The sequence below is a fragment of the Peromyscus eremicus genome, chromosome 4 (assembly GCF_949786415.1).
Source record: "Peromyscus eremicus chromosome 4, PerEre_H2_v1, whole genome shotgun sequence".
NCBI lineage: Eukaryota > Metazoa > Chordata > Mammalia > Rodentia > Cricetidae > Peromyscus > Peromyscus eremicus.
Window position 1 is genome coordinate 5,222,675 of NC_081419.1, and position 15,755 is coordinate 5,238,429.

Consider the following 15,755-nt stretch of genomic DNA (forward strand, 5'->3'; position numbering starts at 1 on the left):
GACCTTGACCTTCTGAGCCTTCTGCCTCTATCACCTCCCATGTGCTGTGATTACAGACATGTACCAGCACACCCAGTTTCATGGGTGCTGAGGATCAAACCCAGAGTTTTGTGCACACTAGCCAACCTTAACAACTCAGCTGTCCCCATGTTTTTATAAGTAAAATTGTGTTTGACTCTAGTAACTGTCTATTGACAGCAGAGCTGAGTAGTCACAGATTTGGGGGTTCACGGAGCCTAACAGCTGCTATCCTGCCCTGCACAGGCAGTTGGCTACCCCCAGCTACTCTAGGCATTTAAGAGATGTCATGTTCCAGACCATGTATAACATGTACTAGTACTGACTGCTGGCCTGTCCTTGTACTTGAGCATAAGCACAAGGCTGCTTTTAAGTGTTTGCTGAACTCCAGCTTGGTGGCCAGAGCTTTGTTCTTCAAGCCTCAGGCTGCCCTCCTGGACTTGACTGCCTCGCCTGTCATGTGGGGACTTGGTACTCTTCTTTAGCCAGTTGGTGTCTCATGGGGGACTGTGGACTTCTCCTTAACTAGTTAGTGTCTGGTGGGGGACTGTGGACTTCTCCTTAACTAGTTAGTGTCTGGTGGGGGACTGTGGACTTCTCCTTAACTGGTTAGTGTCTGGTGGGGGACTGTGGACTTCTCCTTAACTGGTTAGTGTCTGGTGGGGGACTGTGGACTTCTCCTTAACTGGTTAGTGTCTGGTGGGGGACTGTGGACTTCTCCTTAACTGGTTAGTGTCTGGTGGGGGACTGTGGACTTCTCCTTAACTGGTTAGTGTCTGGTGGGGGACTGTGGACTTCTCCTTAACTGGTTAGTGTCTGGTGGGGGACTGTGGACTTCTCCTTAACTGGTTAGTGTCTGGTGGGGGACTGTGGACTTCTTCCAGACATCCTTGAGCATGGGACGGAGCTCTGGCTTTAGTGGGTTTGTAAGCATATTCTTCCCCAGTTCTTTCGCTTCAGTGTCCCTTTACAACAGGCTTGTCCAGCCTCAGTTTCCACTTTTAAGCAGGAGCCATGATGCTGTGGGCAGTGATTTAGAGCTGTTACCAGAGGAAGCCTAGAGCCTCCAGCTGGAAGCCCTCAGGGAAGAGCCAAGAGCAGAGGGACCTCCAGCCACACTTCTTTCTGAGCCTCCCTTCCTGTCTGCTGTGGGGACAGCCCTGGGGCTGGGGCAGCATGGCCATGTGCTTCCCTGCCCCACAGTGCTTTGCATGCACTGCTGTTGAAGGCCAGCTGTTGGACCCTGTCACCCAGAGCAGGGCTTTGTAACAGAAGAGACAGACATGAGTTCCTTGATCGCAGAGCATTGTCACTTGGCTTTTGTCCCTGTGTAGCTAAGGACATCAGGACACTCTGGCCCGAAGTCTGGAGCTGCTTCCTAGGGTGCTCTCCCAGCTTCCTGCAGCCTGCCAGGAGCTGCCTGCAGACATATTTTCTCCGGTGCTGTCCTGGGAGCACTGCATGTGCCTGTTTCTCTTGTGGCACACAGTGGTGCCCATAAAAGCCTCAGAGGGTTCTGTCCTGCTCCCAGGACCACCTCACACGAGCTGGTGTCTCCACAGTGTCTGCAGATGCCTCCTACCTGCTCCTGCGGGTGCCACATACTGTGGGTACAGTCACCTGGGTATGAACTTGCCTGGGTAGCTGGGACTTACTTTCACACATTATCAAAGGGTTCAGGACCCTAGAAAAAGCTCAAGCACAGCTCAGAGAGCAATAGAAAGAATAGGTCATAATGTCAATTTAAAACAGGCATATTTAATATGTTATCCACCAAAAACTTGGTTTTCCCCTTCAGCTACATCATTCCAATTCTTGAATTGTTACCAACTCGTATCATCCAACACTATGAAATACGTACTCTTACTTAATAAGTAATCCCATCCTGAGGTCATACAACACACAACCCAGAGCCCAGGGGCTTCTCACAGCACAGGCTGAGAAACAGCTGATGGCGGATGCAACGCTTCATCGAGTATCGGGAGCTCAGTGTGCCCACTTTGTGGTGATTGCCCCCTCATGGCCTGCTTCTGCCTAGGGCTGCTGGCATGTCTCAGGACTGCAGCTTGTTCTCCCTGATCGATTACTGCAGTAGTCCAGGAAGATCAGGCTCTTACCCAGAGATTGTTGCCTGCATTGGTGGCCTGTGCCATCAAACAGGCAGAAGTGTGACCTTCATCCTGGCTCACTGCTGGTTGTGACTGTGCGGTGGAGAGATGGGGCGGAGAGCTGAGAGGGACATGCGCTCCAGCTTGCCTGCAGTCTCCTCCGGGTCCGTCTGATGAGCTCATCCTCTGCACTTGCACACAGTGTGCTGGAGAGGTGGAGGCACTGGCGGCCAGTCTGGACCAGTCTTTGGTACCCTTCCTTGAGCAGCGCTGACGGAGTCTGGAGCTGAAGGGGAGGAGGAGCAGGAAATGAGCATTGTACTTCCCTGCCCTATGGTCTTTGGGCTTTTTTTTTAAGTCAGGTTTTTACTTTAATGCCTGGGCTAATCCCAAGCTTGTAGACTCTAGAGATTCTCCCTTCAGCATCCCGAGAAGCTGGGGCTATCTCGCTATCTCTAGGCCTGAGCCACCTATCCAGCTGATTCACTTCATTTCTGTCATTAAAGATAGGATCTGGTACAGCTGCATAGCCCTATGGTTCAGTTCACTTACCTTTGACGTCTCTTGGGCTGTTGCTTTAAATGCATGTAGGAATAGATTTTAATCACTTTTCACACTCCGCTAATGGCTTGAAGAGGAAAGTGTCCTGTGCTCTGGGTAACTTAGCTCCGAGGCTAAGTCTCTGGGCAGCCGTTTTACTACACTTACCGCAGTTACAGCCCCTTTCCCTGTGCTTGCTCCCCCAAACTGGCTGAGGTTTGTCGGTGGGAGGCTATAGGGCCCCCGCTAACACTTTAAGGCCAGTGCAGTCCCTGATCTCTGTGGCCTGCCTCACTGCTGACAGTGATGGTGTAGAGAGGCTGTGCATAGGCCATAAGGCCAGTGTGTGAGCATGCACAGAGCTCCTCTGCTCTCTGAAGTGAGCTTGAGCTGCAACTTAAGCAGATTGGGGCGGGGGAGGGGGGGTAGGATCAAAGTGAGTCTGAGCAATTCATGCTAGCAAAAACTCCTCCTTCAGCTTTTGTGTTTGACTAAGAATTGCTTCCATGGCACAGAGAGGAGCAGGAGGAAGGGTGCCGGGCAGCGTCTGAAGTCGGGGACTTCCTTCACACCGGGGCAAAGACTAAGAAGCTGTCCTGGCCTCTGCTTCTGTGTGCCCCGTAAGTCGTCAGCTGTTGCCAAGAATGGCACTGGCAGTCACCAGCAGGCGCCTGGTGGCAGCGGGTCAGAAGCGGAGAGAACTCGGTGCTAAGGAAGGTGGCCTTGGGCTCGAGGCCTGGCTTCTCCACTTACAGGCTGAGTCTGGCTAACCTCCACCAGGCCGCTTCTTTCATCCCTAACAGCACGGCTTCCTACACAAAGGAACTTGTGAGATGAAGAAATGGCGTGGTGGGTACACCCTCAGTGCCTGCCTCACTCAGCAGACTGAGGTGGTTCTTCTTGTTTCTGGATAGTTTCAGAACTATCAGAGGAAGTCAGCTGGGGCAGGTGTGATCTGTTTCTGGCCTTCTGGGGGGTTTTAAGATTTGAAAAAATGTAATTCTGTATATTCATGTGTGTCTAGGGGGCAGGGGCTGGTTATGCACATGCATGGAGAGCCTGAGACCAGAAGATGGGCTCAGATCCCCTGGAACTGCAGTTGTGAACCAACTCATCATATGGCTGCTGGGAACCAAACTTGGGTCCTCTGCAAGCGCAGCATATGCTCTTAACAACAGAGCTCCCTTTCTGACTTCTTTTAGAAATAATTTTAATTTATTGACAACTTCATACATGTCTGTAGTAGATTTTGGTTACATTTGCCCCATCTCCTCTTCCATCACCCCCTTCTGGAACCCTTCTTCTCAACACTCCCTTCCTTTTACTTCCTTCATTTTTGAAAACTTTTTTCACTGTGTGTGTGTGTGTGTGTGTGTGTGTGTGTGTGTGTGTGTGTGTACACATGTATCATGCATGCACTAGGGTGCAGTTATGAAAGTCAAAGCACAATGTTCTTGGATCCCTTCTCTCCTGGTACTATGTGGGTCGAGGGATGAGGTCAGATTGTCAGGTTTCGCAGCCGTCACTTTTACCCGCTGGCCCATCTTACTGGCCCTTAGTTGTTACTTTATTTATTATTTGTGTGTACACACGTGCACACACATAGCAAGGGAGTGGGAGGAGGTGGGGGAGGCACAGAGCTCCCATTGGGGGTCAAGGGGACACTTTGCAGGAGTTTGTTTTTATCTTATTCCATGGGTTCTGGGAATCAAACTCAGGCCCCCTTTACCTCCTGAGCCATCTGCCTAGTTCCCTGCAGAGTGTAGTTAGCCTTGCCTCTGTGACATGGTGTGGGGTTATTTCCAAGATCATGGGAAACTCACTGGTGCCGCATCCCTGAAGAAAAATAGTTCTTGCTGTCCCTTCCCCAAGTAGCTGTCACCTGCTCTTTGGTCTTCTTGGTCACCATGACTTGAGGGAAGGTGACAGCCAGGAAGGGCAGCAGTACCTCCTGTGACAGCTGTGTGTTGACTCGACCTGGGGGCATTGGGCAGGAAGAAGTCCTTGCCATGCTTAGGCTCCACTTGTGACCTGTTTCCTCTGAGCAGGAGGAGAAAGAGTCTGCAGGTGCTCTAACTGGGGGAGCCCTGGAGCTGGTGGGGGGCATGCTGCTTGTTCCCCTCCACAGCTGGGCCTGGGACAGATTCCATAAGAAGCCTTCACTTTATGCCAGGGGATGGTGACGGTGCAAGCCATTAATCCCAGCACTCGGGAGGCAGAGGCAGGCGGTCTCCGAGTTCTACAGACCAAGTTCCAGGACAGCCAGGGCTACACAGAGAAACCCTGTCTTGAAAACAAACGAAATGTTTCAATTAATGAAGCTCTGGCCACTCAGGTACTCCCTGGGCAGGAGCCTCTACCCTAAAGAAGCTCCTGTCCAGATGAGGAGCACAGGTCAGGGGCAGGCATGTGGACTTACAGTGGAGTGAGGGCTGGAACTGAGGGCTCCTGGCTCCCCCTGGCCTGCTCATTCTTTGACCATATTTGCTACGTCAACATAGCAGAGTCAGAAATAGCCAGCCAAGCCTCCACAGCTTTCCCTCCCGTGAGAGCCCAGCTCCCTGTGGTTCAGGGAGCAGCAAGCTGCCAGCCTCCTAAACTCCTAGGAAATCTTTGGAAGAGAAGAAAGGGAAGCTTGAGATTCCAGGCTGTGACCTGCTGCTGGCTGCCCTTGTCATGATGCTGGGAGGTTTCACCTTGCACTGGTCCTCCTCTGCTCTGTGCCCTGACTCGTCAGTTCCATATGGCAGGTGGCACTGTTGCCAGGAGAGCCTGGGCATGCCAGTAGTCCCAGGTTCACATTTTGTTCCAGTATTACTAGAGTCTGGGTTTCTGCCAGTCACAGTGGCCCCCTTTGATGCAGGCTAGTTCCATGTAATCCTCATAGGATTCTGATAAACTTGGAATAGCATCCAGGTGTTGAACTGTGTGCTGCCTGAGTTGCCCTGCAATTACCCCAGTAATCTACCCTGAGTAGCCCTAAGGGTAGATAGTATTGTTTCTGCCTTAGCAGATGAACAAATTGAAATTCAGAGAGGGTAGGTGACTTGCTTATTATCACATGAGTAGAATTGGCCGAAGAATTGAGGGTTAAACCCTGGATGTCCAGCCGCACTGGGCCTGTGCTGTTGAGTGCTCTGCTCTCCTGTCTTACCTCTACTTAGAAGCTTGCAGGGCAGAGTGTGTCAGGGATGGCTAGAGAGAACCAACTAATAGGATTGAGGCTTTGGGGTCTATTTCCAGCAGAGTGAGCAGGAAACCCCAGCCGGAGGCCTGAGGGGCTTGGACCCTGCTAGCAGCAGTGCTAACTAATGTTATGGGGTTAGCAATGATGTCATCATGACTGGTTTAGGAAATGGCCTAGAGCTCTTCACATTCTTCCGAGACCCGTTTGTCAGCCCTGGGAGTGTTGGGTAGCATGGCACTGTTCTGTCCTGAACCTTCTGGTGTGAGGGTGCGAGGCACACGGGCTCAATTAAAGAGCTGTTTGTAGCCTCCCTCCCCTCAGAAAGTGTCTGTGTAGCCTGGAGGTGTGACATCATGGCATGTGGTGCCAGGGAGATGCCAACGTGTCACTTACTGCTCTAACTCAGTAATCAGCCACTAAGATCTGCAGGGCCTCAGCCCCTCCTCACACCCACCTCCTGCCCCTCATTTCTTCCTAGTCACTGCCACAGTCTGTCTGAGCCTGCTGCTTGCAGCCCTGACCTTACTCAGGTCACTGTACATCTATCTACAGGGGCGTTCACTCAACGGGGCCCTTACCATTGGTTTTCTCTGTTCAAACTCCCTGTAAGGTCAAGTTCACAGGCTTGTGTCTTTCCCTTGCTTTACTCTCTGTCTAGGCCTGTTGCCAGCATCACCACGGGCAGCATCCTGAGCCCCGCACTTGCCTGTCCATGAGATTGTCTCACAGAGGGACCCCATTGGTTCCTTCCCTCCCTGACTCTCTCCCCCTGGAAAACCCTACCTCGCCCTCCACTGCCTGGTCCTGTCCTCCCTCAGTTTGCTCATCCCTGTCCCAGCAACTGGAACTCTCAGGGGCAGCAGGACATCCCCTGCCATGCGGTCAGTTCTCCAGGTGTAAAATTCCCCTTTTCAGGACTCCTTCAGCGAGCAGAACACTTTACAGCTGTTTAGGAAAGGAGAGAATTAGTGGATGCCCTGGGTGACAGACTGTAGTATTCTCAAGCTTTGGCTGGCTCTGCTGCAGAGTGTGGTGGGAGCTGGCCCTGTCATGGAAGCAGGAGATGCAGGGTTGTGCACGTGGGTGAAACCCAAGTCCTAGGACAGTCTGATTCATCACCCATGTCTCAAATTTAGCATTTGTCCTCAGTGACTCTCCTGCCAGCCTCTGGGTGGGATGTCCCCGGCAGCAGAGGCGGCAGCAGCTGCCCAGAACACTGCTTGTACCCAATGCCTGGTACACGTCAGGACTTGGTCACCTAGTAGTGACCAAGTAGTGACCAAGTCCTGATGAACAAAGGGTGAGGACCAGAGTTTAGGAAAAAGATGGCACGGTTCTCAGAGATGCAGAGAGATGCGTGTTGGCTGCTCTGCCGCTGCCCCCCCTTGCCTGCTGGGTGTGTGTGCTTGCATGACCACGTACAGGCACACATGAAAATCCAGTGTCTCTCTGGACTTCAGAACTTTCCGGAAAGGCTGTGCTTTTCCTCTCAGAAGACCTGGCAGAGCTCTGAGTTGACAATCCTCTTGATGACTTAGGATTCCTGGGATTTCTGTGGGCATCCTAAGCTTCCTTGCCCCCACTAATCATGAGCCAGAGGAGGGAGGAAGAGGAAATTTGAATGTCTGCCACCCACAGTCCCATTCTTAAACTGAATCAGTAATTGAATGCTATTAAGCAAAATTAATTTGCCTCCTGCAGGAAGGCTATGATGAATGAAAGGGTTGCTAATCGGGGAGGGAGCCCGGCTGCTCTCTGTGGTCATCAATATTTCATAGCTATAGGCTGTGTCAGGAAGCTGCTTGCCCTCCTGGTTTGGCTGACCTTGAGTGTTCTTGAAGGGAGATCCTAATTTCAAAGGACTTACTATGAAGCGTGTATGGGAAACGGAAGTGAAGTTTGCTGAGTGTGCCGGAGAGTTGATTGAATTTGCCCCGTGGGAGGCCCTCAGGTGGTCCTGTGGGCCAGCCTGGTGCTGGTTCTGGTGGAGGGGCAGCTGTCCCTCAGCTGCAGTGCAGGGCTGGGAAGGTTAGCCCTGGCCCTTGTCTCTACTGAGACACCATCCATAGCATCCATTTCTGCTCCTAGCTGCCCATCTCCCGAGTGAGGGGTTGCCCCAAACAGTTGAGAGATTGACTGCATCGTGCCACTGGCCAGGTACTCAGCCTGCTCTGTTTCTTCTGCGTGCGTGCGTGCGTGCGTGCGTCAGATCACCACCTCTGCACTCCGAGGGCATATAGAAGGGATAAGATTTTGATGACGTTCAGGCACAGCGATTCAAACTGCTTAGGGCTGAGGTGGGGGTTTTGCCTGAGGGCAGCCTGGCCCACATAGCAAGACTTTGTCTCCATATGGATGAATGGGAGGAGATGGCAGGACAGATGGACGGTGAATGGATAGAAAAAAAGAAGTTAATGCACTTTTCATTCTGTTCTTTGTAGCTGCCATTAACTTAGCAAAGCTGAAGCTTTTCAGACATTACTACGTCTTGGTGAGTAAAAAAAACAAACAAACAAAATCTAAATCTGTAAATAAGATCAGTGAGCGGCCATCGCACTTGGACCTGCCAGTGGCCTCACAACTTCTCATCCCCTCTCTTAAAGTGGAAATGAGAAATCTGGGTTGCTGCTTTGAAGCCTTAGTGTTAGAAGTGTCTTTAAATACTTAGAAAAGTAGCACATCCACCTGATGTGAGAACAGAACTGAGGAGCCATGGGAACGGCTCGGGTCCTTGTGTGGTGGCCAGTGTAGTGTCTGATCCCCAAGGGCATTTCTCGGCCTAGGTCAGACCCCGTCATTCCCTGCCTTCCCTTCCTGCCCACTTAGGAATGTGGGTGCACTCTTGGGCACTTCTGCAGTCCCACCAAAGTTACTGAGTAGTCACCATGCTCTCCATTTGCCAGGCAGGAGATAGTTGTACTGTAGTAACATGTCCCTTAAAAACAGAGAATTGAGGTTGGTTTGGTTTGGGGATGTTTGGTTTGGTTTTTTGTTTGAGAGAGGGTCTCATTGTGTAGCCTTGGCTAACCTCGATCCATTGCCTCTGCCTCCCAAGTACTGGGATTAAGGGTGTGCACCATTGCATCCAGCAAGTCAATGATGACCATAAAGCCTCGTGTGAGCCCACGGAGCATAAGCTCCCAGTGTTTCCTTGACTCCCAGGAGGAAGCTTGACAGCTCTGCCCAAGCAAACGTTGGACGTTGGCGGTGGCAGCAGAAAAGCAGGGCAGACATCGATCCAGCTGCTGTTCTTGTGCCTTCTCGCTCTTTCTTGGGTCATTTGTTTTGTTTACATGGATCTTATGTCATCATCAGAATGTTTGTGTCACCATAGAGCATTTCCTGATGCCTATGACAATACAGAGGAGTGGTTCTTTGAAAGGCCAGGGAGCCACCCCAGCCTGGTCTAGTGTTCAGTGTGGTCTCATGCCCTGCTCACTGAGGCCTCATCACAGGGAGAGGAAGGCGGTAGTGGTTTAGAGTGATGGTTCCAGATGTCCTGGAGTGTGGGCCTCTACTGCCCACTGCTTCTGCGTGTTCCCCAAGTGACCATTTTGCTGTAGCTGCTGGGAACTGCTCCCAAGCTTGGGGGTGGAAAGAGTACCGTTAGAGACTGAAACCAGACGGCCTGCATGTATGTGGGTGGTGAGAAAGGGTTAGAACAGCCAGACTAAAGGGGCTGGTCTCCCAGGGTGGGGCTGGGTAGTATCTTAGCCACCATGAGAGAGACATGTAGAGCATAGCCCCCAGCTTTCCCTGCTGAATTGGTAACCAGGGCTGTAGACCACATCTTTTTCTTTGGGGAGCTGTTTTCTGTTGCAGTTAATTAGTGGCAGAAAGCGATACTCTAATTTCTGATTTCCTTTTTCTGTAGATCGTGTGCTACATCTACTTCACCAGGATCATCGCCTTTCTTCTCAAGTTCGCTGTTCCATTCCAGTGGAAGTGGCTCTACCAGGTCTGCTGCTCTGGGGACACTTTGAAATTTATGTCTGAGGTTGTGTCTTGGGGCATAGCTTAAGATTGTGTCTGACTTATCTGGGAATGACTGCTAAGACCTTCCGTCTCCCCTGCTCTCCAGACACAGCCATCTGTGTGCCCAGAGAGCTGCTGGCTTACATGAGAAATCTGGGTGTAATTGCTTTATTGATTCAGTCTAAGTCTTTGAAGAGAAAAGCCCCAAGCAGAGCGAGTGAGATTTGCCCTGTGTAATTAGAATTTATCCACCTTTGCCTTCAGTCGAGAGCCTGAGTCAGTTTGAATCCAGTCCTCCTTGGTTTGGGGATTTGTTTTTTGTTTTTATTTTTGGGTTTTCGGACCTATCATTTTTATTATGATCATAAACCATCTTTGTAAGATGCTAGAACTGGTCATGGGTCACCACGTGCTGCATCTGCATTAGGACCTTTGTTCTTGGGGCTGGAGAGGTGACTTAGAGGTCAAGAGGACTTGCTATTTTTCTAGAGGACCCAGGTTCAGTTCCCAGCAGCTACATAGGGTAGGCAACTCACAGTGGCCTGTAAATCCAGCCCCAGGGGAGCCAACACCCTCTTCTGGCCTGCACCACCACTGTACAGGTATACAGACACATGCAGACATACACATACATAAGGTAAAATGAAAGTCTTTTTTGTTTTTTAAGAAGGATTAATTTAGTAGAACCCTCGCCCCATGCCCCTTGTTCTTGGGCTGGGAAGATAACTCAGCTGGGAAAGGTGCCTGCTGCCAAGACTGATGGCCTGAGTTTGATCCCCAGGACCCACAGGATGGAAGGAGACATTGCAGTCCCCTAAGTAAGTAGTCCTCTGACCTCCACACTCAACTCCACAGTGTGTACACACACACACACACACACACACACACACACACACACACACACGAAAAAGGAAGAACAAGTAGGACAGAGAAGGTATAAAATGAACCAGTGTGATGGAATACTGTAACCAGCATTTGAGAAGCTGAGGCAGAAGGTGGTGAGTTCAAGGCTAGCCTAGGTTTCACACTAAGACCCTCTCATCATTAAAAAAAAGTGGGTTCCCATGGAGACACCTCAGTGTCCACTCTGGCCATGCTCAGAGCAGTTGGTGGAGACTGAAGGAGGCTGCAGCTTGTTTAGCTCCATTGCTTTCTGAAGAGCAGTGTTGCTAAGCCTTTTACTGTGGGGTGATTTTAAATTTGCAGCTGCTGGATGAAACAGCCACGCTGGTGTTCTTTGTCCTGACGGGGTATAAATTCCGTCCGGCTTCAGATAACCCCTACCTGCAGCTCTCTCAGGAGGAAGATGACCTGGAGATGGAATCTGTGTAAGCTGCCCCCCTCCTCCCTCTCTCCCTCTCTCCCTCTCTCCCTCTCTCCCTCTCTCCCTCCCTCCCTTAACTGAAAGGTGTGGTGTTCAGTGGGCCCCCTGTTCTCCGCATCCTGCAGCTTGGAGGTGGTGTCTCTATTTTTAGCAGAGGACATGGACACTGGAGCCCCTGGCGGGCTTAGCTAGTTTGAAAGGCAGAGTCTGCCAGCCATTGCTCAGTCTTGTCAGGGAAAATTAGAACTAGCCATCCTGTTAAGTGTCACTGGAGCAGCTCCCAGTGACCCAGTGGCAAGAGTTTGGAAATGTTCTGGGCCAGTTCAGAATGGGCTGTCAGGCTGTAAGCATTGCTGTTAGGGTTGAAAATGGCATCTTCTGAGTCACCACAGGTGGACAGCAGGCAGTACCTCCGACTTACATCTGAGTCACAGTGTTAGGAACTCCGGGCCTTATTTTCAGGAAAGGTGATTGTTTGCCAGATGGGTCATAACCTGTGTGCCAGCTCTCACTCTGATGAGCTGGGCTGTGTGTGGTGGTCAGCTCAGGCCGAGACTCGGATTGCCTTTTCCCTCTCCACAGCTCAAAGGCTGGCAGGCTAGACTGTCGGGCACATCAGGCCTCCTAGGGCAGCCCCTCTGTGCTGGCTGCTCCACTAGGGTGGTGAGTGCCAGGTGGATCCTGGCATGGGCCCTGACCAAGTCCCATCCCCCATGCAGAAACACCTTTTCCACACAGGGAGGAGCAGGGGGACCTCCAGCTGTACCTTTTGCAGAGGTAGCAGAGTCTTTGCAAGTGGCTGTTGAAAGAGCCTCAAGTACAAGTCAGCTGGTGGCCCTCTTGGCCCTCCCCTGCAAGGTGCTGGGTGCTCGGCTGAATGACTGGGTCGTAGCATCCTCTGCTGAGCAGAACTGTGAAGTGATGCTGTGGGAGTTGGGTTCCTATGTTCCTGTCCTAGACCACTGTGCCCTGGAAACAGGATGTGTGTGTGTGTGTTATGGCAATGTTTTGTTTTATTTTTTGGGGACAGGGCCTCACTGTGTATCCCATGCTGGCCTCAAACTCATAGAGGCCTCTGCTTCCCGAGTGCTGGGATTAAAGGAGTGAGCTACCATGCCTGACCTTCATGTTTTAAAGTTTTACTTTGGTGTCAGTCTGAGAGTCTTACACTTTATAGACAGCAGGTCTGAGTGTGTTTGAATCTTGAGAGGTAGGCAGCGGGGAGGTGCATAGACTCCAGCCTTGATACTAGAGAGCACACATTCTACAGTTTGGCAAAGCATAGCCCAGGGGCAGTGTTGGAGATGGAGGTAATCCCTTGGTGGCCTCTGTGACAAGGACCCAGAGCTTAGGTCACGCTGGGTGTTTTTTGGGGCTTCATGGAACCATATGACAGTGACAGAAGCCCTGCAGTGGGGTGGGGGGCTGCATGCTTAGCAGCTGCACGGTTTATTGATTTAGGGCACTGGCATCACCAGGGAGCCTCAGTGCACTCTGGGCTCTGGGGGAAGCAGAAGCTCAGGAGCTGATGGAGGCAGAGTGTCTTAGCTCAGTAAAGACAGAGGGTGGGACAGAGACCTTATCTAATGTGCTCAAGGCTCTGGGTCCCATCTCTACCACTAAAGGAGGGGGGAGAGAGGCAGGCTGGGAAGGGGGAACTGTTGAGAGAGTTCTGGAGATTGAAAAGCTGTGAATGCAGACCAGACCCGTGGGGTCCTGCCACCTGCCACTGCGGTGCTCTCCTGTACTGAGCAGCAGGCTTCATGTGGCTCTTAGCCAGGGGGATGGGGCAGCACCTGGGTGTCATCCCCTTCTGCTTGGGAGTGTGTTCTTGATGGCACTTCTTAAGTCCTCCACAAAGAACTCGTGTCAGAGGCAAGCAGAGCTCTGGCCTCAATGTTCTAGAAGGTCTTTAGCTCTCTGTAAGGCATCAGCCACATGTGGTGTTTGTCTTCTGTACGAGCAGCTAGGTCTGACCCTCCCGTGGATGATGCCCCAGTGTGTGGAAGAACTGTGTCCTGTGCCCTCCACCCTCCTTTCCATACACTCAGAACAAGTCCGTGGCCTTCGGAACAGTCCTCGCGAGTGGGCTTGCCACTCCCCAGCTTGTGTGACCATGTCCCGGATCATTTCCTTGGCTTGTTTTCCTCTGTGGGAGCAAGTTTCAAGGAGCTGCTTCCATCCTCGTGCTGGCCCAGGCTTGCCTGTGGAGCCTGTGTGGCTATCACCCCAGAAGGCCGGCCTGTGGCTTTTCTGTTTAGCCTGTGTATAGCTGCTGAAGGTGTCCGCCCCACAAGTTAGCTCCCTTTCCTGAATGTGCTGTAATCATAACGGTCATGTGAGTATGGCCTACAGTCTCTGGCCACTGTGGTGAGAGAGAAAATGAACGTTGGCAGTCATGACAGCTTGTTTGGGGGCACGGGGAATCTTCTTTTTCCTCGTCGTGGTTCTGGAAGGTAAGAATTACACTCAGAAAAGTCAAGTGGCCTGGCCAGCAGCACACAGCAGCACACAGCAGCACACTAGCGGGCGGAGGCCAGGTTTCTACCTTGGCCCAGAGGCTTGGCTGCAGGATTCTGGCTTCTCCCAACGCTTTGACTTCTTTCCTTCCAGAGTGACGACGACGACAGGAGTGATGGAGAACATGAAGAAAGTCAGGAAAGTGACCAATGGTGCTGTGGAGCCCCAGGGTGACTGGGAAGGCACGGCGTGATAGGACCCGCTCTGAGGATCCGCTGTCAATGAAAACTAACTTATTCCTAGCCCCGTCCGTGAGCCAGCGTGTCCTGACAGGACTGTGCCATCTCCCAGCAGTGACTCCAGCGCTCATGGCGCAGCTGAGTGCCGTGGACACCTCCTTTTGTACTCTTAGAGAATCCGGACTGCAGTGGGCTACAGGCAGCTAGGACTGTCCCTCAGGGAGGGGAGGAGGATTGAGGAGGAGGGAAGGAGGGCGGCTGGGTTTCCTTGCTGACTGGGAGAACCCCAGCAGCTGCCTCTCAGGAAGGCTGTGGTGGTGGGAAGGGAAGGCTGCCACTGCTCACGGAGCTTTGGAGGCTGAGGGTGCGGCTCACTGCTTGGCCAAGCATTCGTGAGGCTCTGGGTTCAATTCCTAGTACCGGGGTGGGGGGAAAGAAGCTACCCTGGGATGTATTCTGGTGTCTGCCAAGAACACAAAGAAGAGAAGGAGAGATTGCCCGCCTTTGGGGAACAAAAGCAACAGAAATGAATGAAATGGTTTTAGAAAGCCAAATAGTCACCCTAGGTGGTCTGAAGCACCTGCCCAGGGCCGCTGGCCCCATGCACCACTCTAAGTGTTGTCCTCTCTTCTAACGGTGACCCAGCACAGTGGCACTGGAGGCCAGCTGAGAGGGCCCATCACATTGCTGAACAGGCCACTGCCAGCCCCACAGCCCTGCTGGGGAGAATCGCTGTCTCCAGGCATGTCTGGAGGGAGAGGAGCCTTGGAGCTCCAGAAGTGTTCTCCGGCTGGCTCTGCAGACTCCATCCCCCTGCCTGTCCAGAGCAGCCCCTCTGCCTTCCTCTCCTTCCTCCTGTCTCCTGATGAGACTCAGGGAAAAGAGGAGAGGGTTCCCTGAGGAGCCGCTGGGGGCAGAGAGGGGCGCGGCTAAGCAGATACCTAGGAAAAGCTTGTCCCACAGCTTGCACAGCCAGGCAGGACTTCTGAGCCTCCACTGCGTAGTCCAAGCGTGTGTGAAGGAAGTGGGCACAGGTGAGCTGCTGGGTCAGGAGACAGCGAGGCTGCTCAGAGCTTGGGCAGGAACACCAGCGACTGCCTGCCTGGGACAGTGATCAGCAGAGGCGAGCTTAGAAGGTGTGTGGCCAAGGGCACAGGTGACCAGCCAGCACCTCAGAGCTGCTTAGTGCCCGGGACTTGTAGGTGAGTCACAGCTCACGGAACAGGGGCTCCCTGGGGTGACTGTTACTACCTCCCAGTGCAGAAGACTCCGATCTCTGTCCTGAAAACAGCTGTGTCTGTCTCCCGCGCCCCACCCAGCTTCCACATCACCGCCTCCAGTGGGAAGCCGCTTCCTCTGCTGTCCAGTCTGAGCAGGTCCCTCTCTGCCACAGGTGTATCCAGAGGAAGGTAGACAGACCTGAAGGACTCGTTGAAGAGACCCTCTCTCCTCATGTTTTGTTCTGGTTTATTTGCTTTAGATATGTGGCAGGAAGGGAGTTGGAGAAGAGAGGGGTACTTTTTAATGCTTTGTTTTCTGCACATAAGCACTACCAGCACTGCAGAAGTGTGTTCCTGTGGTGACATCCAAGCCTGCCCCTCGGGGGCGTGCTGCTTCCCTGCCGGCAGACATTGTTGGCTAGGCCCTAGACTCAGAAGGTGTGAGGCAGCCTCCCCCAGGCAGGGTTTCTATGGAGGGGCCTTACTTGCTGCCTTTTAATAAGGCTGCTCTGGCTGAGAGCGAGAGGGGACTGTGGACAGCCTAGTCCACAGGCCTCTCTGAGTGGCTAGAGGGGGACAGCCTGGTCCTTCCAGAGCATGGGTGCACAGGCAGGCAGGTGGGCCAGAGCAGTGTCTTTCCCAAGTCCTGCCCTGTAACTGCTGCAGGTGGGAAGTCAGGAATGA

General features: G+C 52.5%; 1 protein-coding gene across 1 annotated transcript in view; it reads left to right on the top strand.

The window, feature by feature from the left end:
* Positions 1–14,691, top strand: part of Gpr107 (G protein-coupled receptor 107) — a 62,217-nt gene extending 47,526 nt beyond the window's left edge. The window contains exons 15-18 of the mRNA XM_059260025.1: positions 8,295–8,344; positions 9,728–9,811; positions 11,035–11,156; positions 13,766–14,691. Of these exons, the coding sequence (XP_059116008.1) occupies positions 8,295–8,344; positions 9,728–9,811; positions 11,035–11,156; positions 13,766–13,865 (356 nt within the window). The 3' untranslated portion in view covers positions 13,866–14,691. The remainder of the gene's footprint in view (positions 1–8,294; positions 8,345–9,727; positions 9,812–11,034; positions 11,157–13,765) is intronic.
* The last annotated feature ends 1,064 nt before the right edge of the window (positions 14,692–15,755 follow it).